General features: G+C 47.2%; 2 protein-coding genes across 3 annotated transcripts; both read left to right on the forward strand.

The window, feature by feature from the left end:
* Positions 1-2,227: 2,227 nt before the first annotated feature.
* Positions 2,228-11,619, forward strand: ERMAP (erythroblast membrane associated protein (Scianna blood group)). The gene is made up of 11 exons (XM_054571597.1): positions 2,228-2,312; positions 2,548-2,886; positions 3,126-3,407; positions 4,922-5,038; positions 5,579-5,611; positions 6,450-6,482; positions 8,286-8,306; positions 9,081-9,101; positions 9,200-9,226; positions 9,316-9,342; positions 10,907-11,619. Exons 1-11 carry the CDS (start codon positions 2,228-2,230, stop codon positions 11,617-11,619), a joined length of 1,698 nt encoding a protein of 565 aa, XP_054427572.1.
* A 3,220-nt stretch (positions 11,620-14,839) lies between these two features.
* Positions 14,840-20,856, forward strand: ZNF691 (zinc finger protein 691). Of its 2 annotated transcripts, none has more exons than XM_054571599.1 (2): positions 14,840-14,884; positions 19,212-20,856. In XM_054571599.1, exon 2 carries the CDS (start codon positions 19,221-19,223, stop codon positions 20,073-20,075), a length of 855 nt encoding a protein of 284 aa, XP_054427574.1. In that variant the 5' UTR covers positions 14,840-14,884; positions 19,212-19,220; the 3' UTR covers positions 20,076-20,856. The 2 variants fall into 2 exon arrangements, with proteins under 2 accessions (XP_054427574.1, XP_054427575.1); XM_054571600.1 differs by having other exon boundaries at positions 14,869-14,894.
* The last annotated feature ends 551 nt before the right edge of the window (positions 20,857-21,407 follow it).

Below are 21,407 nucleotides of genomic sequence, written 5' to 3' on the forward strand. Positions count from 1 at the left end.
TTATTGTATTAAAACTTTTGCATATTTGTAAATCGTTTGATACTTACTGCTAGATTATCCTTGTGAAAGTTGTTTAGCGATGGGCTAGAAAGTCATTTTGCCCACACATATGATAAACTCTGGGTATTATTTTTTTCCTAATATTTGATCATTTGAAGGAAGACAAATCATATCTAACTGTGGTCTTAATTTGCATGTCTCAGATGCCTAGTGAGTAGAAGTCCTATTTCTGATGTCATCCTCTGCTGGGTTAGTTTGTTCCTTTGGGTGCTTACCATGAATCAGTAATGTGATAATGTGCTTTAGGGAGGCTCCTCTGCTAAAGCCACCTCAGTTGCCCTCATTACAAGGAGTGGCAATCTGATGGAAGGACTTCGTTTGCCTTTTTATTCTTAGAATCTGGCACAAATCATTTCGCATGTATTTTCTATGACTCTTTACTGTAGCCCTATCTACAAAGTAGGTACTATTATTAACTTCATTTCATGTGTGAATGAGAGGTGGCTTGAAGGGGTAAACTAGACCGTTGAAGGTCACACAGCCAGGTAATGGCAGAGCCATGGCCTGGCCCCAGGCTGACTCTGGAGCACAGTCTCTTCATCACTTAAAAAACAAGCTGAATTTAGGAAGATGGGGCCATGGTCAGGGGCGGGCTCCTGCCCTTTGGTTTCAGGCAGCCCTGGCTCAGTTCGGAGCTCTGTGTCATTCTGGCCACCTCTACCCAGGGAGTGTTTCAAAAACATCTTTTAATTGAGGGTTTGGAGGGCTCGGGCATCTCCAGGGGATCCGGGGCACTGCCAATTTCCACCTTCAGTGAAAAGGGAGATTTTTTTCTTTTACCTAATTTCTCCTGTTCAGTTTCTGAGTAGCTGGCAACCTGTAAAAAAGTATGTGGGATCGAGGCAATATATATATATTCTAACAGTAATCTTAACCTCATTGTATCCTACTGCTGTGTTGCCATTTGCAACATTGGGGGATTAGAAGAGTGTACAATATGCATCATGATTAAAAAACAAAAACAACCTTAAACCAGTGTGCTCTTGGCAACAAGAAAAACAGAACTGGAAATGTGTTCAAAGGTTAAGTCCATCTTCAGTGTCCCATTCTCTCTCTGACAACCCCACCTCCTCCAAGTCCCATCTCTGCCCTATTCCAAGACCTATAGGGACCTGGCCTGATAACTTTTACAAAAACCCCCTTCTTTGGAAAAGATTTGCAGTCTTGGAGAGAATGTAGGAGATGATCTCTCCTTGGAGTGTTTTTACATTTAAACTTCTTCCCAATGGTGGCATGAGAGATTGGCTTCCTGCTGTAGGAATTTCAGGTAGTCAGGTAGTTGGGGAACCCTTTAGGGTCTTTCTGTAGTTTCTGCACTCAGTGCCTGCCCCTCTCAGGAATAACAGCTCATTTGTTGAGCATTTGTTCTGCCAGGCGTTTTTGGCAAGTGCTTTACATTCCTTTGAACCTCTTTGAACTCTCACAGTAGATGGTTCCCCCTTTATAGATTAAGACCTGGAGGCCCACAGATTTATGCAAATTTCCAGGGACACAGAGCTATTGCAGTGCCTGGGTAAGCTGAGACTTGAACGCAGGTCTTTCTAACTCCAGACCCAGAGTTTATAGGATCAGTGCCTTCGTGATGAAATGAAGGGACCTTGCTGCCTTAGTTTGTTGTTTCTGGAGAGTTAAATGGAAAGGGCAGTCAGGGAAGAGCTCCAGGCCCCATGTGGGTGGAAGATTGGCCTGTAGCCTTTCCCAAGCCTGGCCTGGGACATGAAAGGCATGAAGAGGCCAGCACTCTGGTGTTTACCAGGCCAGGTCTGGGTATAAGTTCTCCACCTTCCAGACGCTTGCCCAGGCCTTCTAGGGCACACTCGGTCCTCACCCATCTCACCTGCACCATCATCCTCACTCGCAGAATTTATAGACTCAACCACGATGCCAGCCTCTGTGCTCAGCACTTTCCTCCTTCCTAGCTCACAATAATCTTGCAAGGAGGCACATTGATAACCATGTTAAAGATGGAGAGAGAGAGTCTCTGGGAAGTTAAGTCACAATGTTGCACGGAGGTAAGTAGCAGAGCTGGGATTTGAACCCTGATCTATGTGATTCCAGAGGCCTGCTACGCAGCCTGTATCTCCGCCCCACCTCCTAGGTTGTACACTTTCTCACATCAAGCTCACCAACCCTCTCTGGTGTCTGCCTGTCTGTCCTCCTAGTTCAAATGGAGACGGCAAGTTCCTCTGGCTCTTGGCTCTCCAGCTACCTCATCACAATCGTCTTCTTCCAGCTGCCCATACACCTCTCAGGTAGGAGTTCCTGAACCTCTTCCCCTGCCTGGCACATCTGACCAAGGAGTCCCAAGAATAAGGAGGCTTGGCGACAGGCTTTCTTTCTTCTGGGGTTCTGCTCTAACCCCAATGCTTTCCAATGACCTTCTCGGGCTCTCTCCTTCCCCAAGATACCCCTTCATCCTCTGCCAAGCTCTTGCTCTCCGATCCCTCCCAGACCGCGTTGCCTCTTTTTTTTGTCTTCACGACACAGGGGACTCCGACAAGTTCTACCTGGCCCCGCTAGGGGGCACAGCCAAGCTGCTCTGCCCCCTCACCCTCTGGTCACTAAAGGAGATCACCGAGGTGCGCTGGCTGCGGACGCCGACTCCCGGGCCCTCCCAGGTTGTTCACGTGTTCCGGGAGGGGGAAGACCGCGAGGAAGACGTGGTTCCAGAATATAAAGGGCGGACGGCGCTGGTGAGCGACGGCCAAAAGGGAAGTGTCACACTGGAGATCCGCGACGTCGGGCTGGAGGACCGAGGGACGTACCGATGTCGGGTACACATCGGAAACCTGAGTCGAGAGGGCACCGTGGTCCTCCAGGTTGCAGGTTAGCCATTTTTCAAAGGGGAGTGGATTATGTGATGCTGTTACCTGTAGGGGTGCATTTGGAAAGGTACTGGGTTGCAGAGACTGCCTCATCCCTTTGGGAGGCGCAGGGCGGGGTGGAGAGAGGGCAGGCATTCAGGTGCAGTTAACAGCCCCGCCCCCTGTTCACCCCCTGCGGCCGTGGGCTCTGGCGGGGACCAGGCTCTTGCCTGGGCGCTGCCAGGCAGCTTTCCTTTCCAGTTCTAGGCTCCGACCCTTACATCCACGTGAAGGGCTACGACGCTGGATGGATCCAGCTGGTGTGCAGGTCGGTGGGATGGTTCCCAAAGCCTTTGGCCGAATGGAGAGACCCTCAAGGCAAGGTGCTTCCATTCGAGACCGAGGCCCCTTCCCTGGACGAAGCTGGGTTCTTCGAAACGGCGATATCCAGCAAAGTCAGGGACAGCACCGTGGGGAGAGTGTCCTGCACCATCCGCAATGTGGTCCTTGGTCAGGAGAAGACCGCAGCCATGGTCATAGCAGGTAAAAGCTGGGACATTACCATAGCGGAAACTTTATAAATAATTTTTGAATGTTTTAAATACTAGGAATAACATGTTTACTGCAGAAAACTAAAAACACAGAATAGTTTAAAGAAACAATAAACAAGGCCTCTCAAATTGGAGAGACCTACTACTAATATTTGGGGCATTTCTTTTAAGAATTTCTTTCATGCATGCATCTCTGAGTGTGCATTGTTATGTATATGTATTCTTCTGCTTAGGGTGATTTTCCCCCCCTCCACTTACAAGGTCGTGAGCAATTTTTGCCCGTGTCCTTAAGTAGTTCTCTACAACATGATTTTTAAGAGCTGCATAGTATTTCATTGTGTGGGTATAGCATGTAACATTAATCAATGCTCTGTTTCTCTTTTAAAAAAACATTTAGTTAATTTATTTTTAGAAGGGGGAAGGGAAGGACAAAGAGAGAGACACATCGATGCAAGAGAGAAACATTAATCAGTTGCCTCTCGTACATGTCCCTACCAGGGACGGAACCCACAACCCAGGCACAAACCAGCGACCTTTCACTTTGCCAACGACACCCAACCAACTGAGCCATACCATCCAGGACTCAAAGCCCTATTTTTTGACATCTGGATAGTTTCAGTTTTTCCTCTAACAGTGCAGTGAACATCATTGCACATAATTTGGGAAGTGATTCAGATTATTTCTTAGAATGTGTTTCCAAAAGTAGAATTAATGGGTCAAAGGGTCATAAACTTTTAAAGACCCTTGAAACGCAGTCATGTGGCAGAGAAGGGTGGTTTTAGACCCAAGAAGGACAGTGTAGCCTGGGGTCCCAGGTGAGGAGTGATCATGGATCTCTGCTAATCCCTTTCTTCTTTTCTCTCCCCCTTCCCCTCTCTCCCTACTGCCATTGCCTTTCACTGGTACTAAGCACTTTACATCCTCCTCCCTTTAAATCTCCCAGCAACCCAGTGGGACCGGGATCATTAGCACCCCCATTTTACAGATGACAAGCCAGGCTTGGAGAGGCCTGATCTCCTGCCTAGGGTCCCACGGTGGATGAGTGAGGACTCACACCCAGCTTAGGCCCTTCACCACTGTCATAGCGCCTCCTCTGATCCCTTTTTCTTCTCTCCTTCTTTCCTTTTTCCTGCCTAGGCTTTAGGCCTGTAGCTGTAGCCCTACAGAAGTAGTTTTGCTACAGAGCAGGACTGTGGTCTGCAGAATTGTGAACTACAGAGGAGGTTGTGATTAGGAAGCTGAGTTTAACCTATTGTCTTCAGGCAGGACCACCAAAAGCACTCCTGAGAGATGAACATCTTACTTTAAAGTCATCCCTGAGTTATCCAGGGTTTGAGTTACTGAGAGAAGCAAAGAGTCTCAACAGCCTTGGCTGGAGGTCTCTTCCTAGAGGTGACAGAGACAGTTGGGATGGGCCTGAGCCACCTTCCATATGAGGCAGGGCCCATGGCCTGGAAGAAGCTCTGTGGTATCTGGCGAGGGTGGTCATTGGTGGTTCTGTTTCAGCCCCGTCTCCAGGAAGGATCTCCTCCTCAGAAGTGGCTCTTGCTGTGATCCTGCCTGTCCTGGGGCTTCTCATCGTGGTGGGCATTTGCTTCATCTGGAAGCAAAGACGATCAAAAGGTAACAGGTGGTAAGGGAGCGCGGAAGTAGGACTGTGGCTTCTCTAGGAAAAGGCTGGGAGGAAGGAGACATAGACCTGATGGTTAGCCATAGGCTGGAGACCCTCCCAACTGACTGGGAGAAAACTGGCAGAACGATGCTCTGGGATGCATATTGCAGAGAAGATCAAAGAAGCTGCAGACAGCTCCTGGGAAGAGCTGTGCATTCTCACCTTTTGAGAAATTAAAAATAGCTGATCATGCCAGCCTTCTAATTAATTAAAAAATCCAATTCTATCCATTGGGTAAAACCCTCATAAATATGATCGCACTTCACAGAATCTCAGGGTCATATGGCACCTGGAAAGACACATCATCCAACACCTCTGTCCCTATCTAATGGTTTAAAGACCCTCTAATCCTTTCAAATGGTCACGCACCAACAGTGACAAGGAGCAAAGTCCTACTCAGGCAGTTTGTTGTCCTTGGACAACTCTGCCTGTTCGAAAAAGCCTTTCCTTAAGCTGAGCTGACATCTTTCTCTCTCTCTCCTCTCTTCCAGAGAAGCTTCTCTATGAACAGGTGATGGAGGTAGGTAAGTGTCCTGGAATAGGTGGGAATGTTTCTGTGTTTTATCCATTTGTGTGTCTCCAGTGTCCACTAATCTAAATTCTGTACCTGAAAATTCCAACATCTGCTTTTCTTGGTGGCAGCAGTGATGTGGGGTCCATACCTATGTTTTCCAGTCTTTGCTAACTCTGACTTGTACTAGCTTGCCTTTCAGTATGTTTGATGATTTTTATGTGTGAACTCATTGCTTGATCTTATTCTGTGGGAGTCATGTAGGTGTAACATGGGGGAAGCTTTTATTCATTCAACAAATAATTGATAATTACCTACAAAAGTGCCCTGGGCTGCACTAAATGCCAGGGGTAGAATGGTGAGTAAAAGCAGACAGTCTTTGCCCTGCTGGAGTTTTCAGTCATGAATTAAATAATTACACAATTAAATGTAAAAGCACAACGGTACTAATGCCTCGAATGGAAGTCCTGGGAGCTGTGAAGATTATGACCAGGAGGAACCAACCAAACCTCAGGGACAGAAGAGGAGTTCCCAGAAGAAGTGTTGTTTGATCTGTAGGATGGACAGGCAGGGGGAAGAGGGAACAGAAAACTATCCACAGCAGAAGGACAGGGGAGCGAAATACGGTGCAGAAGCGAGGGGAAAGGGGACTGGGGCGAGGCTGCGGAGTCAGGCAGGGGCTAGGCCTTGCAGATCATGTGAAGGACTTTCGTCTCTGTCGTCCGGATGGGAGATGATGAGGGCCGGGATCAGGGAGGCGGGGCGACAATAGCAGGTAAAATCAGTAGGAGTCAGGGACTTTAAGGTAATGGCACAGAATCTCATTTTCTTTTAAACTTTTCTCCCTCTAGAAAGTCTTCTCTCAGACCATGCCAAAGAAAAAGGTAATTATACGTAGAGAATAAGGGGTAGGGAACAAATAACATATTCATTCTCCTTTTCTATAAATGCTGACAGTCTATTATTATACATACATTATGCAGGCCCATGCACGCGTATCCTCCATTCACATTATTGGAGTTTACCTTCCAGTCTGAAGGAGTTGTGGGGTTGGTGGCTGTGGGTGAGCGGATGCTGATGGTGGAAATTCACAGGCCTGAGTTATCATCAGCCCCCTTTATCAGCCTTTCCACCCATCACCTGCAAAGAGGGTCTATATTCTATTTAAAGATATATGAATATGCTCACCTGGGATGTATGAGAATCTCAAGGATCTGTACAGCCTTCGCATTCAGAAAGGTGGTGTGATACAGTGGGCGCGTCACAGGCTCGGGGGTCGGTGACACCTGGTCAGGTCATCGGTCGGCCTTGGATGTGTCACTTCATTGCTGTGAGCTTTGGTTTCCTTATCCATAAAATGGGGATCATGAATCCCCTCAGCTGATTGTTTTCAGGGTTAAAAGAGAAAACCTGAAAAAACTCTCCTATGATAGTGTCCGGAACTCCTTCCCCATATTGCCATTTCATCTTCGTTCATTGAATATTTGCGCTGGGCCACTGCGGGTGGAAGTTAGACACCTAGGGTACAAAAAAAAATAGGCATGGTCCCTGCCCTTTGAAAACCTAGCTGAGAGGACAGGTCACTGGCTCAGATATGGTTCTGCAAGCAATGAGTCTGGGCGTCTCCTCTCCCCTTCCCTTACATCCCCCAGCAGGTGAGGGTGTGGGCGCGCACACCGCATGGACTCTGGCTGTTCTGTCCGAGAGTAGAGGCACAGTGTGCGTGCAGCGGTGAAGGCCCCTAATGGGGAGTCACGCAGACTTGGGCTTGAATCTTGCCTCTTTGGCCACTTACTAACAGTATGACCTGGGCAAATTTCCATATCCCTCTGAGCCTCAGGCCACCTCTCTGGAGAATGAGAATAATGATTATGTGCACCTCACATTGTCAAGAGGATTCAGTGCCTACCTCATTATGAGAACAGGACACAATATATGGAGGCTATTAGTAGTGGAAATATAATACATCAACATTATCTATAAATAACATAGTCTATGAATAATATGATCAATATTATTATAATATACTTAACATCATATAATTATAATACCAGTTATATTAATAACATTAATATAAACATAAGCCAGGAGCGCCTTAGGGGTCATATCTTATGTAGCTTCGTGGCCCCAGTGCCCAATGCCTCACACATGGCCGGTCCTTAGCACGGCACCTGGCAGCGGACTAAAATGTGCAACTTCAATTCTCTGGCAGGGCCCGATGCTAGGGAAAATGTGGAGTTGGTGACCCCTCTGGAGAAGCCACAAGTACTCCCCTGAAGCATGGGAAGCATACATATATGCCCCCAAACCATCTGGAATCTCCAAATCTGTGAACCTCTCCACAGGACTGCAGGGGAGTTACTGTAGAGACTAATAGAGCCGTGTCCACAAGTCCATATGAGGCCTCCACTGTGGATATTATCAACAGTAGGATATAAAAGGGCAGCGAGGCATACACTCACGTGCACACGGTTACAAGCATGTCGACAGCGGAAGTGAAACCAGACGAAGTGGAAGGGAGGAGGAAGACCTGGGCTTCCCTGTCCGCCCTCTGGGATGTGTGACTGCACCTGTGGCGGACAGGGTCTTCATCCTTTCCGCTGTGGGGGGCAGACGGATGAGCCTTCCTGGGCTCGGGGATGAAGCAGGGCATCTGCTCACTCTTGCCTTTTTCTCTCTTTTTTTAGGAAGGCTCAATAAGACCCTCAGTAAGTTCTCATCCATGGCACAGAGCTCCTACAGCTGACATCTTTGCTTTAGGATGGAGGCCTTGGTTTCACTTCCTGGGGCAGAAGAGAAGAGGCCAGAGTATTTCAAGTCATAAGGATGGAGATTTCTTGGCTCTCAATGGCCTCTTTTCTTAAGTATTCCCTGCTCCCCTTCCCTGTACAACAGTTACCTAGACTCTAAATGGGAAACGTTTAACCAAGAAGAGATATAGCTCCTGTAGGTGAAGCCATCTGGAAGGCCCTTCAATCACCAGGCATGAAGTTCCCTTAGGTGGATCCAAGGTGGATGGATCCTCATTAAACCCAATATGTGGAACAGGGTTTCTCCACCATCTCATGTAAGAGAACCTCTTTATTAAAAAAAAAAGTCTTCAGACATGGCATGTCTATTTTACCTTGATAAAATATACATAAGAAAATCTAATAGAAACTCAGTGATAGTTTTAAATGAACTTATATTTTATTCTATCACAACATCTACGTACATTTACATTGTCGTTTCTTAGATGCGTGAGATGAATGAGCCACAATCAGGTTTGGCTCTCTTAGTAATTTGCCGACCCTATGCAGTATCTCTGGGGACTCCTGGTGCGTGACTGGGAGCCACTGCTGTTGCAAGCACTGGCGTGGGGACAGACATTTAGGGTATGGCCACTGAGGATCTGACGTGGGAATGTGGTTGGGATGGGACTACGGCATTATGGAAATATGGAAGCCCTCGTTCTGATCTGTCAAACTGTTTTTATTCTTTAGAGAAACTCCGGAGTGAACTGAGTAAGTTTCCTATGTTCTTATAACTTCCAAACCCACGTCTCTCCTATTGATTCTATATTTTCAGTGATAGTTCACTCTTCTTGTTTCTTTTTTTATAGAGTTGAAAAGAGTGGCAGCCAACTCAGGTGAGATACCCTGTCACTGTGCTTGACTGCAGCCCTCTGGGATTTCTCTGTTTCTCCATCGCTTTTACAGTCGCTTTTCTGTCTTCCAGGCTGGAGAAGGGCCCGGCTGCACTTCGGTAAGTTACACCAATGAAATCCTTCCACATTATGGAGCCGCGTGTTCTGTTCCTTTGGAATGTAGACTAACTTTTTTTTTTTTTTAATCAAAACTGTTTATCTACTTATCAAAATTTTAAAAATCTTTGTGACTTTTGGGAAGGATCACGGTTAGACTTAAAAAATTGTTAGTTATTTGTACGTCTTCTTGATGACTTGTCTGCTCTTATCTCTATTCTGGCTACTTTTTGGTTTGTGAAGATGCTTTCTATATAAAGTGTAGAAATTCTTTGTCCTGTTTGTCACAAATTATTTTTCTGAGTTTTTCATTTGCATTTTAATGTCCTTATATTACTTTTTTGATGCATGAGTGTCTTATTTTTATGTAGTCAAATTTAAAAAATTTTTCCTGGGTAGCTTCTTCTGTGCTCTCAGGCTTCGGAAGTTCTCCTCATCCCACAAGTGGGTAACCAGCCAGCGCTCCTCTCTCCATCTGTGTATCTGCCACATTCTTCTTGTTCTGCAGATCGGTTTTCTTGGGGGTTGGTGGCTGAGATTCTCAGAGAAGGGATGGCATGGGCAGGTGCCCCAACAATGTAGACTACAAAAGTTTTAATAGTTTTATTCTAAAAGATTTGCACATCTCTCTTTCAATTTATTCCTAAATATTTGCATTTTTTTGCTGCTGTTTCAATGAGATGTTGTTTTCACTGCTTGGGGGCTTATCAGTTTTCCAGGATGTTTTCCAGTTATCTGTTCATCTCCCTTTTGTTCACGCCATCTTCCTTCAGGCAGGTACAGTGAAACTGATGAGTGGGCCACCTGAGAGCACGCCAGGTCACGTTGGTTGACATTCTGGGAGCCCCCAAGCCCCTCTCACACTCACGGTTTGGCTTACTCCCACCACCTTGACAAAGTACACATTTCACGGATTTAACTCTCCAAGAAGAGCCTGTTTTCTGTACTAGGGGCAGGAGGGAGACTCACCATGACCTTCCACAATTTTAAGGAAGAGTCTTTCTCTCTGTATTAACATTTACAGATAATCATACGTAATAATTTTAGCTAACAAAATGAGCATCACACATTCACTGTGTGAAGGAAGAGCTATCTTAATGTGTTAGCTCATCAGATGTGCACAACAGCTCTACAATGTAGGAGCTGCCATTTTCCCCATTTTACAGATGAAGCAACTAAGGTTTGGAGATGAATAACACACCCAAGGTCACATAACTAGCATGTGGCAGAGCTGGGACTCAAACTTCCAGTGTGGCTTCTTGATCTAACATCAGAGCCAATGTTTATTATCACACATTAGTTTCCTTTGTACCATCGAAGACAAAAGCAGTATTTCCTAAGGATTAAGGCATCTTCACAGACAGAGGAAAAACTTTCTTTTCTTTTACTTAATACATGACTGGGAGGCCCAGGACACTGGAAGACACTTTTCTTTGGTTCCAGGACACAAGGGATAGAGGGAATCATGAACTAAAATGGGCCAATGACAGAGGGTGCAGACCCCAAAATTATTTTTCCTTCTAGACCTAGCCTTCCCAAACCTCACCTTTCCGTGCCTCTCTGCAGTGGCGGTGACCCTGGACCCCGACACCGCGCATCCCAAGCTCATCCTGTCTAAGGACTGCAGATGTGTGAAGCTTGGAGACAGAAGGCAGCCTGTGCCCGACAACCCCCAGAGGTTTGATTTCGTCGTCAGTGTCCTAGGCTCTGAGTGTTTCACAGCTGGTTGTCACTACTGGGAGGTGTACGTGGGGGACAAGACCAAATGGATCCTGGGGGTGTGCAGTGAGTCTGTGAGCAGGAAGGGGAAGGTCACGGCATCGCCAGCCAACGGACACTGGCTTGTGCGACAGAGTCGTGGGAACCAGTACGAAGCTCTCACATCCCCGCAGACCTCCTTCCGCCTGAGAGAGCCCCCACGCTGCGTGGGAATTTTCCTGGACTACGAAGCGGGAATCATCTCCTTTTACAATGTAACCGACAAATCCCATATTTTTACCTTCACCCACACATTCTCTGGCCCCCTTCGCCCTTTCTTTGAACCTTGCCTTCATGATGAAGGGAAAAACACAGCACCTCTAATCGTCTGTGCAGAGCTCCAGAAATCAGAGGAATCAATTGTCCCCAAGCGAGATGAAAAAGGCCATGCTAACGGAGATGTGGCCCTGAAGGTGGACTCTTCCTTACTGCCCCCTCAGGCACCTGAGCTTCCCCCACACAGGAACGTGTCCCCTGACCTTGGCCCCGCCCTCCAGGGGCTCACGGTTCCTTATTTTTAGGGAAGTGCCTCATTACCTGCTCCCCTGACCATCCAGCCCAGTGGTCTGGCCCAACATTGGATTCTGGGACAGCTCATCTCCTTTCCCCAAATTCAAACCCTTTTGTGGTTTCTCTTCATGCCGCCTGTCTCCTGGTTCTAAACCCTGTCTCCTTCTGTGGACTCGAAGTTCCCATTGCCCTGGAAGAATTCTTGAAAACAAAATGAACAGTCAGATTAGGCTTAGATGGTGATGTTGAATGTGTGTCACTGAGAGCCAGGGTTCTCCGTTCAAGGGGCTCTTTGGGGGACTTCACCTTACCTCAGCCTGCACTCGGGCTTTTAGTCGTGAAGTTACCAAGCCCAGTCCCTGACTTATTCTGTCAAGAATCGCTCTCTCTCTCTCTCTCTCTCTCTCTCTCTCTCTCTCAGTTCAGGCTCTAAGCCCTCAGTGCCAGCTTTTTAAAAGTAAACATATTTTGGGTCACACATTCTTCCTTCATCCTTTTGGACTATAGGGTGGGGCAGTGGGGGTGGGCAGGGCTGAAACACACTATCCTTTTCTATTTCCTTGATGCTGTTTACAGCATAATTTGGTCATATCCAGAGCTAATGTACATGTTTCCAAAGCTAATTTACTTATTAGTGATAACCAGGTATAGGGACTTTTTTATTTTATTTTATTTTATTTATTTTTAATCCTCATCCAAGGATATGTGTATTGATTTTAGAGAGAGAGGAAGGGAGAGAGAGCAACATCGATTGCTTGCCTCCTGTAAGTGCCCTGACCAGGGATTGAACCCACTACCTTGGTATGTGCCCTGACGGGGAATTGAACCAGCAACCTTTTGGTGTACGGGATGACACTCCAACTAACGGAACTACTCAGCCAGAAAAAGCACAGGGACTTTAAATGTGGTAGCTGGACTCCTGAAAAACCTCAGGAGCACAATCAGGGAGCTGGGAAGCACAACTTCAAACAGCAGGCCTGCTGTGTGTGGCCTTGAGAAGACAGCTATGGATGAGTCAGTCTGTTGCCTTGGCCCTTTGGAATATCCTCCTGAGATTTAGAGAGGCCCAGCTAGAAAAGTGGCAGTTTTAACTACCAATGCAGTCACTTTTTTCTCCTAAGACATTATTCTGGAAGACTTGACTATTTGTGTAGCAGACTCTTACCTTAGGTCAGAGAGTAATGATTTCAAATAGGAATTTGATAGACCAGGTGTGAGGATAAAATAATGAATCTGATTTTTTTGGTGTGGATTGCAGAAAGAAGTCTAGTCTCTTTCAAGTCATACTACATATGTGGTCTGGCCTCTTTTTGGAGAGATGAGCTATCAGATGGGTTTGCAGATGGGTACTTGGTTCTTTCTGTCAAAAGTTCTCTCTTTTAACTCTGTTAGTGCCCATACTAGTCAGGGTTCTTCCTAGAAAAGAATACACACACACACACACACACACACACACACACAGAAAGAGAGAGAGAATAAGAAATTGGCTCATGTGATTATGGAGGCTGGCTAGTCCCAATTTCTACAGGGTTAGTCAGCAGGTTGGAGAGACCCAGGGGAGTCAAGGATTTAGTTCCTGTTGAAGTCTGGAGGCCCAAGACTAGGGAGAGCCTATGGTGTGATTCCAGTTTGAAGGCTGACAAGCTTGAGACCCAGAGAGAACTGATATTTCAGTTTGAGCCTGAAGGTAGGAAAAAGTGGTTGTCCCAGTCTGAAGGAATTTCACTAGGGGAAGGAAGGGTCAGCTTTTTGGTTCTATTCGGGTCTTTAACTGATTAGATAAGGCCCACCCATTTTAGGGAGGGCAATCTACTTTACTTAAGCTAATGATTTAAATGTTAATCTTCTCATCCAAAAATACTCTTGCAGAAACATCTAGAATATTTGACCAACTATCTGGGCACCCAGTGGCCTAGTCAAGTTGACACATAAAATTAACTACTGCAATGCTTGAGTAGAATATTTTATTTGCTTTTGTATATTTCTTAAATAAAAGTTCGGTGTTCATTGTTGTTATTTTCATCGTGAATGAGGAGTTGCAGGAAAAGTCTTTGGGACAATGAGAGAAAAATGCATTATGGGATTGGTTTCCAAACGGCCTTAAATCTGCCCAAGGAAGCTTTAATCACAGTTGAAAATAAAGCCACTTTTATTTGAGTCTACCTTCCCAGCATTTTATTTAAATCGATTTATAAACTAATAGCGCGTGTGGGGTATTTATATTTCACTAATCCATATTCAGTTTCAAACTTAGTTTCCTGAATATTCAGTCTTAAAACTAACATTGTTTACACTGGCTTCACCCAAGAGAATTTACCAGCAGGAAAGAAACCTGACTTTTGTGGAGGCAGAAGCTTGACATATCCTTACAACAATTCTGCCAGGAATTTTAAAGGGGAGGAAAACGCTGCTCCAAAATAGCTAGGTGCTAGAACTGGGATTATAAATCTGATTTATCTAGCTCTGAAGACAATACTCTTTGCACTGAAATACCGTGCAGATATGAGAAGCCTGTTCGTTTAGCCTACTTATATTATACATTTTGGCTTTTTTCTTTTAAAAGTGAAACCTGAAAAAAAAAATCCTAATCCTCGCTATACAGTACGTTAGTGGTCTTGTTCCATCAGGATTGATGAACAACAGCCAGGTTTCACTACATCGGACTCGGAAAAATCCCTCTGCAAGGGTGTTAGAAGACCCAGAGGTGGTCTTAGGACAGGGAACCTTTAGCTTCTCAAAGTGGATTGGGTTAGTTGACCTTTAAACTCCCTTCCAGGCCAACAGTCTGATTTTAAATTATCAACCTTTACGAACCTCGACTGAGGCTCGGGACTCCAGGCTTTGCGGGATGTCTACAGAACTGGCAAGTCACCAACTCATGGAGGTCATGTAGGTCAGCTCTACATATTCTACAACTTCCCAGACCAGTGGCCCGGTGCATTGGGCTTTTAACGCCAAAGCGCAGGAGGAAATCTGACGACCTTAGGAGAAAACCCACTGTCCACCGCTGGGCTCCAAACTTGGCACCTTTCATCGTCGAGTCTACAGTTTTCCTCAGGACTACAACTCCCAGCAGGCCACCGCCGAGTCCAAAGCTTATTGGCGGTCCCGCTCGGGTTTCTTGCGGTGTGGCAGCTAGTACAACCATTGGAAAAGAAAGACAGTTCTCAGCAACCAATCCTGGAAAGTCAGGGTGGGTCCTTTCTGGGTTCCGGCTCCGGCTCCTCCCCCGGCCCACCGAGGCAGCGCTGTCCCTGACCGAGCGGCGGGAGCGAGGTGCGTGCAGGTTGGGCCCGGGGACACGGGGGAGGCGGACATGTTTTCGCGGGGGCTCTGAGCATGGCTCCTTCCATCTCTCCGGGGAGCCGGAGGTTGTGGCTTCGCTCCCCGGACTCAGTGTAGGGGCAAATGGGGCCCTGTGATCCCGACCCCTGTCCACCTTCCCCGGCCCACGCGCCAGGCTACTGGCTCCAGTCCTTAAACCCCGGCCCTTCTGTTAGCCCTTGAGTACTCCTGCCCCCCTGCCACTGACCATACCTTTGGGGTCAGCCGCTCCTCTCTCACCCCTCCGGCCCAAGTCCGTCCGCATCTCTGAACCCAGCTCCTGTCCTCCAGAACGCTCGTACCCTCGAACTCCGCCCTGGGCTTCTTCCCTGCCCACAACACACAGCCCAGTCTCTAGGGCCCCGTCCCCTCGCACCTCTGACTGCAGCGTTTGCGCCCTGTCTCTTGACCATCTTCTCTGACCCTCTGACTCCTTTGATCCCCCTCTATCTCTGACCCGTTGTCCAGTTTACCCTGTACAGTTCCATCTTCTTTGGTCTTTCCAAGCTTCTCTACCCCTTCCTTCCCCCAGTTCCTGACTTGACCCTAAAGAATCCAGACTTTGGCCCTTCAGACCAACTTCCAGCTTGGTCTCTTCCCTCTAGCCTAGGCCTTTGGTCTGCAGCAGCATCTGACCAGCCCGTCTCCTTGGCTCTTACCAAGACCTGGCTCCTCCTCTGCTGTCAGAATCCCTTCCACCCTTGGTCCTCCTTGTACCTCCAAGCCTCCCGGGAAGACAAGCTGGATGGGCCCCTTTCTTCCCCAAATCTCTGAAATGTGAAAGTGCCTCTGTGCTTTACCTGCTACTGGCTTCTCAGTAGATAGTGGGTTCCCCATCTCTGTGAGTCCCGATCTTGGTCACCCATTCTGCAGGTCCTAGGCGGAATACCACCTTTTCCATGAAGCTGCTCATGCTTGATCTCTTCAGGGAGATATGCAGGTGTGAAATCCTGTGGCACTGTTTTTTCTTCTCTCCTTTCCTCCCTGCCTCTCATCTTCCTTCCCTCCCTCTCTCCTTCCCTCCTTCTCCCTCTCCTTCCCTCCTTTCCTCTCTCCCTCCCTTTTTCTCCCTCCAACACTAGTGTGGTGCATAAAAGCACTGGCTTTGGAGTGGTGGGCACAGGTCCCAGTTCTGCCACTCACTCGCTGGGTGCCCTTGGGCAAATTACAATTACTCTGAGCCTCAGTTTCCTCATCCCTAACATAGTTGTGAGAATGAAATGAGATGATTCATATATAGTGCTTAGTCCAGGGCCTAGCACTTGGTTTGAGCTTTAAAATGTTAACTCTTATTATTGGTTCCTGTATAGTGTGCCCGCTTCTGTATGAGGCGCTGAGGAGTGGGTACAACAGTGACTAAGGCATAGCCCCTGTTCCCCTGGAACTTAACCTTCTATTGTACAAGAGTTTCTGGAGTTCACAGCCTGTTTCACTGTACTGTACCATAAACTGTTTGAGGGTAGTTTAAATCTTTTTTGCTCTTATTTTGACCTAGCATTCAGACCTAGGTAGAGTCAGCACTTAGTAAAGTGCATGTTCTCAGAGTAGCAGGATTGGAAGCAAGTGGAGGCTGTGGAGCTCAATGCATGGAGCCCTAAGTGGGGCGGGCAGGGGCAAGGAGTGAGTTAAGATCACATTCACTCATACATCTAAAAACATTTGAGCACTGGGCCTTGGGCTGGGGAGAGATTACCCAAAGGACCCAGTCCTTACCCTCAAGTGGCTTATAAACTACGAGTGGAAACAGACATGTAATGGGATAATTGCAAATCCCAGTAAAAGCAAGTACGAGATTCTGCAGGAGCATGAAGGAGGACGTGGGCAGGGATGAAGAGATTGCTGAGGAATGGTGGGCGAACGCGGACACAGGCGCGACGTGCGTCTGCAGACAGGCCTGGCCTTCATTTGTGCAACTCACTCAACAAATACTGATCAGGGATCTGCTCTCCTTTGGGATCGACCGCCACTACTCCAGGAGCTGAAGTTACATTAGTGAATAAAACAAAGACCCCGGCCCTCATGGGACTTATGTTTCAGCAGGAGGAGACGTAATAAATGAGAGACATGTAAATAAATGCAATGTTAGAAGGTGAGAAGTGCTGTGAGGTGGAAGGACGGAGAGTGTGGGAGGGGGTTCTCATTTTTAAAAGGGTGGTCAGGAAACAGTGAATAAGTGTCAAGGAATAAACTTTCTAATGTTTAGTTGCATATTTGAAAGTGAAACGAGCCTATTTTAAACACTGCTTAGCTAGATTCCTCAAGAAACACTTTCTAACAAAGATTGGTAAACTATTGCTTGCCTCTTTTTGTTTTAAATAAAGTTTTATTACAATACAGCCACATTTGCTTATGTATTGTCTATGGCTGCTTTTACAATACAACAGCAGTAACTCTGTTGTAGTTACTCAACTCAGAGTCCTATGGCCCCAAATATTTACTAAATATTTACTCTCTGGCCCTTTACAGAAAAAGTTTTATGACCCCACTTCTTAAAGATTTGAGGCTCTATCCCTATTTCACAGTTTAGGTTATATATGTCTTGTACCATTTTTTAATTAAAAAAATTGTTTTTCCTAATAAGATCACTTAAGGGATCTTTTTATTCTTATATTCTCGACGGGTCTAGGAAATAGCGTCTTTAACAATTGTAACAGCAGCTGTCATTCACTGAATGACTAGTAAGTGCCACACAGTACACTGAGCGTATTACAGGCATTTTCTCTAACGCAAAGCCCTGCAGTGTAGGTAGGTGATCACGATTCTAGTGATGTGGGAGTTGAGGCTCAGAGTAGCTGAATAATTTGCAGTGTTATAAAGACAGTATGTGTCACCATTGGATCCAACCCTCAATGTAGTCGGTGCCCCTTCCAGTACTTTCTGTTGCTCTTTTCCCATAACACTTGCTGACTTGAAGGAAGTAACAGTCATTCATTTTCTATCATCAGTGTCCTATCACTGTCTGTGCCTCCCTCCCTCATCCCTTTGTTCATGTCACTCTGTATGGTATCTTTTGGAGCCCCCTCTGCCTTTTGACATGTTATTTCTTCAAGGTCTAGAGGAAACGCCAGACTCTCCTCTTAACAGAAGTACTTTTGTTTTCTCCTCGTTCCCTGCCCTTGGCTGTAGGACCTGAAAGTGTGCAGCTTAGCAAGCATTTACTGATATTTGCATAAGTAGACACAGTGCTAGGCACTGTGTGTGTGTAACTGTGTGTGTGTGGGGGGGTTTGTGTGTCTGTGCCTGGGTGCGTATGCAGCATGTGAGTGTGTGGCCGTGTGTGTGTATGAGATTGCATGTGGTGTGAGTATAGCTGTGTGTGTATGCTGTGTGATTGTGTACCCATGTATGTGGCTGTATGTTGGAAGGGTTGTGTATGGTGTATTTGATATACATGCATGTGGCTATGTGCTGTGAGAGTGTGGTGTGAGTGTGTGTATGTGTCTGGGGGTGGCTATGTCTGTGTGACTCAGTGTGGTACGTGCTTGTGGTGTGAGAATGTGGCTGGGTGCGTCTGGTGTGTGGGGAGGGTTGTGCATGTGGTGTCCGTATGTGTGTGTGTGCATGTGCTGTATGTGGTGTTTGAGAGTGGAAATGTGTACCAACCAGTCAGAACTGACACAGCCTGAGTGCCCTGCAGGAGGTCTCAGGTGTAAACTCTTTAGTTGCTGGAATATGGTGCGGTCCTAGGAAGGGAAGGGGAGGGGAGGGAAGGGGAGAAGAAGGGAGGCCAAGGGTGGTACAGCACTTAAAAAGCTTCAAAGCTCGCCTTGTAAACAACTAGGGGAGCCTCCAGAGTCAGAGGTCCTGTTATGTTCATTTTGAAAGCAGGCAACTAGATGAATACTGTTAAAGAAGGTTGTTTCAAAAAATATTAAAGATAAAAGGAGTTTCAGTTAACTTAGAGTTGGGCAGAAAAACTGATCTCATTCTAAAATGGAAGCTCCTTTACTTGCACATAAATTATAGTCTAGACCGTTATTGTTTAGTGGTATAATAAAAATGATATTATTCAGATCGCACAAATACTTGGTGGTGGCGGCGGTGGACAAAACGGTGCCTTCTTTTTATTCTGGTTTGGTCACTTTAAATATCTGGACGTTTGTTCACTTGAAAGTTAGTCAGTAAAGGCACTCTAGGCAGTTATTCCCATTACTTGAGGTTACTTCTGATGGCTGGTTCCGTGGGGGAGATGTACATCCCTTCAGACAGAAGAGATGATTCCCTGTAGCGTGGCCCGACCCAAGGAATAAAGGTGTTGGCCATTTGTGTTCATTCCCAGGGTTCGGAGATGGGCAGTGAAAAGGAGCAGGATCCAGAGCAGCACCTGCCTGAGGAAGGGGAGCGGGGTAAGCCTTGGAGAGTGGATGACTCAGAGGGTTTTCGGATTCCAGCTGGGGAGACAGAGCGTGGGCAAGAGAGCCAGTCAGAGGGGCCACAAGGGATCCATCCAAAAAAGCCATGGCAGAGAGTCACTGTACCCACTGGAGAGCCAGGGGACCCCATTGCTCAGCCAAGGCCTGAGGCTGACGAGAAGCCCTTTGTATGTGCCCAGTGTGGCAAAACCTTCAATAATACCTCCAACCTGAGAACGCACCAGCGGATCCACACAGGCGAGAAACCTTACAAATGTTCTGAATGTGGCAAGAGCTTCTCGAGAAGCTCCAACCGCATCCGGCACGAGCGGATCCACCTGGAAGAGAAGCACTACAAATGTCCCAAGTGTCAGGAGAGCTTTCGGCGGCGCTCAGATCTCACCACGCACCAGCAAGATCACCTGGGCAAGCGGCCATACCGCTGTGACATCTGTGGCAAGAGCTTCAGCCAGAGTGCCACGCTGGCCGTGCATCACCGGACCCATCTTGAGCCCGCGCCCTACATCTGCTGTGAGTGTGGGAAGAGCTTCAGCAACAGCTCCAGCTTTGGGGTGCACCACCGCACCCACACAGGTGAGAGGCCTTACGAGTGCGCCGAGTGTGGGCGGACCTTCAGCGATATCTCCAACTTTGGAGCCCACCAGAGGACCCACAGAGGGGAGAAGCCCTACCGGTGCACTCTGTGTGGGAAACACTTCTCCCGGAGCTCCAACCTTATCCGCCACCAGAAAACGCACATGGGCGAGCAGGCTGGGAAAGATGCCAGCTGAAGGAGAGTGAGGGAGAGAGAGTGAGAGACCCACTGGGAGTGTAGAAAGATCTTTAGGATCTGCTGCTGCCTCCTTGACCTCAACCCCTTCACCCCACTTTAGAGAATGGTTTCCTGTTGCCTCTGAAGCCAGGATCTTCAGGATGCCCTGAGAAGAGACTCAGTAAAAGTTCTTTCCGCTTTCCAAGACAGTTTCTTGCCTTGGAAAGTCAGAAGGTCTGGTCTTGGCTTCATCTCCTTGGGGTGAAAGAGAAATAGGATATGATTTGTACATGCTCATTTCATTAGGGCCAGGATTCCTGGCCTTTGAGGAAGTACCTATGCACTGGGCATCACTGTCTGAAGATCCTCCAAACCGTGTGTGAACTGCTTAGGGCACAGTGCGGTGGCCTGCTTAAGTTCCCATCTGCTGTGCCCCAGCTGGGCTGGGACGAGCAGTCTTCCCAAAGGATGGGGCCTCCTTGCTCTGGAAAAGAGGTCCGAGGCCCTGCCTTAGAAATGAAAGGGAAGCCCTCAGGGAGCTGTGATCCAGGGACCTTCACACTGCCACCTGTGTGTGACTTGTTATCCCCACCCCAACCCTGCATCTGTTTGAGTGATTAGCAGTAAAATCCTTCAATGCAAAGGACCTGTGTACTTATTTGCGGCATCAAAGAAGTGGGGTGCTGGGGATGTGGTCTCTCTGCAGCTGCTCTGGAAGAAAGTTGAATTTCAAGAAGGAAACAATGGTGGCTGCTCCGAAAAGCAATGGAAGGCAGGCTGAGTCCCTGGCCTTTGAGGAGGAAGGAGAAAGGGAAGAAAGTGACATTAATTGAGCATCCTCTGTATGCCATAGATTCTACTGGTCACATTTATATTCTTAATTTCATTTAGTTGTCACAGCGACCCTCAAGGGAATAAGATGAGGAAACAGAAGTGAAGGAAGGTGAACTCACAGATATTCTTCACTACATTCACCTTGCCAGCTCTGAAGAAGCAGCCACTTAGGGGTCTTACCTGGGACCAAGAGATTGCCTGGGGCTGGGAGCTAGTATGGCCTCTTTATGGGGCCCTGGACTGTTTGCTCTATACGAAGTTAGTGCCAACCTTTTCAACTTTAAATTATTGAGTGAGCACTTACTCTGTATCTAGGAGAAATGACAATTGGAGGGAGTAGGGCGTGAGGGGTGAGATAAGATGAACCCATAATGAGAGTCTTTGCCCTTAGCAGCAATAATTTAGTGTCCAAGTCTGGGGCAACTTAGCAGGGGTCATTCCCAGCTTCTTGCCCTGGTTTAGGCCTGTTCCCACAGTGCAAGTTTTAGTGTCTTCTATGTAGAAGTTTAGTGTTCAC

The sequence above is a fragment of the Pteronotus mesoamericanus genome, unplaced genomic scaffold (genome assembly GCF_021234165.1).
Source record: "Pteronotus mesoamericanus isolate MK-2021 breed Mesoamerican mustached bat unplaced genomic scaffold, CSHL_Meso_final contig_221, whole genome shotgun sequence".
Taxonomy (NCBI): Eukaryota; Metazoa; Chordata; class Mammalia; order Chiroptera; family Mormoopidae; genus Pteronotus; species Pteronotus mesoamericanus.

Excerpts from the sequence above, each read along its gene's own strand:
- ERMAP (XM_054571597.1), top strand. The coding sequence starts at position 2,228 with ATGGAGACGGCAAGTTCCTCTGGCTCTTGGCTCTCCAGCTACCTCATC. Across the intron at positions 3,408-4,921 it reads CGCAGCCATGGTCATAGCAG|CCCCGTCTCCAGGAAGGATC; the intron begins GTAAAAGCTGGG and ends GTTCTGTTTCAG. Across the intron at positions 5,039-5,578 it reads GAAGCAAAGACGATCAAAAG|AGAAGCTTCTCTATGAACAG; the intron begins GTAACAGGTGGT and ends CCTCTCTTCCAG.
- ZNF691 (XM_054571599.1), top strand. The coding sequence starts at position 19,221 with ATGGGCAGTGAAAAGGAGCAGGATCCAGAGCAGCACCTGCCTGAGGAA.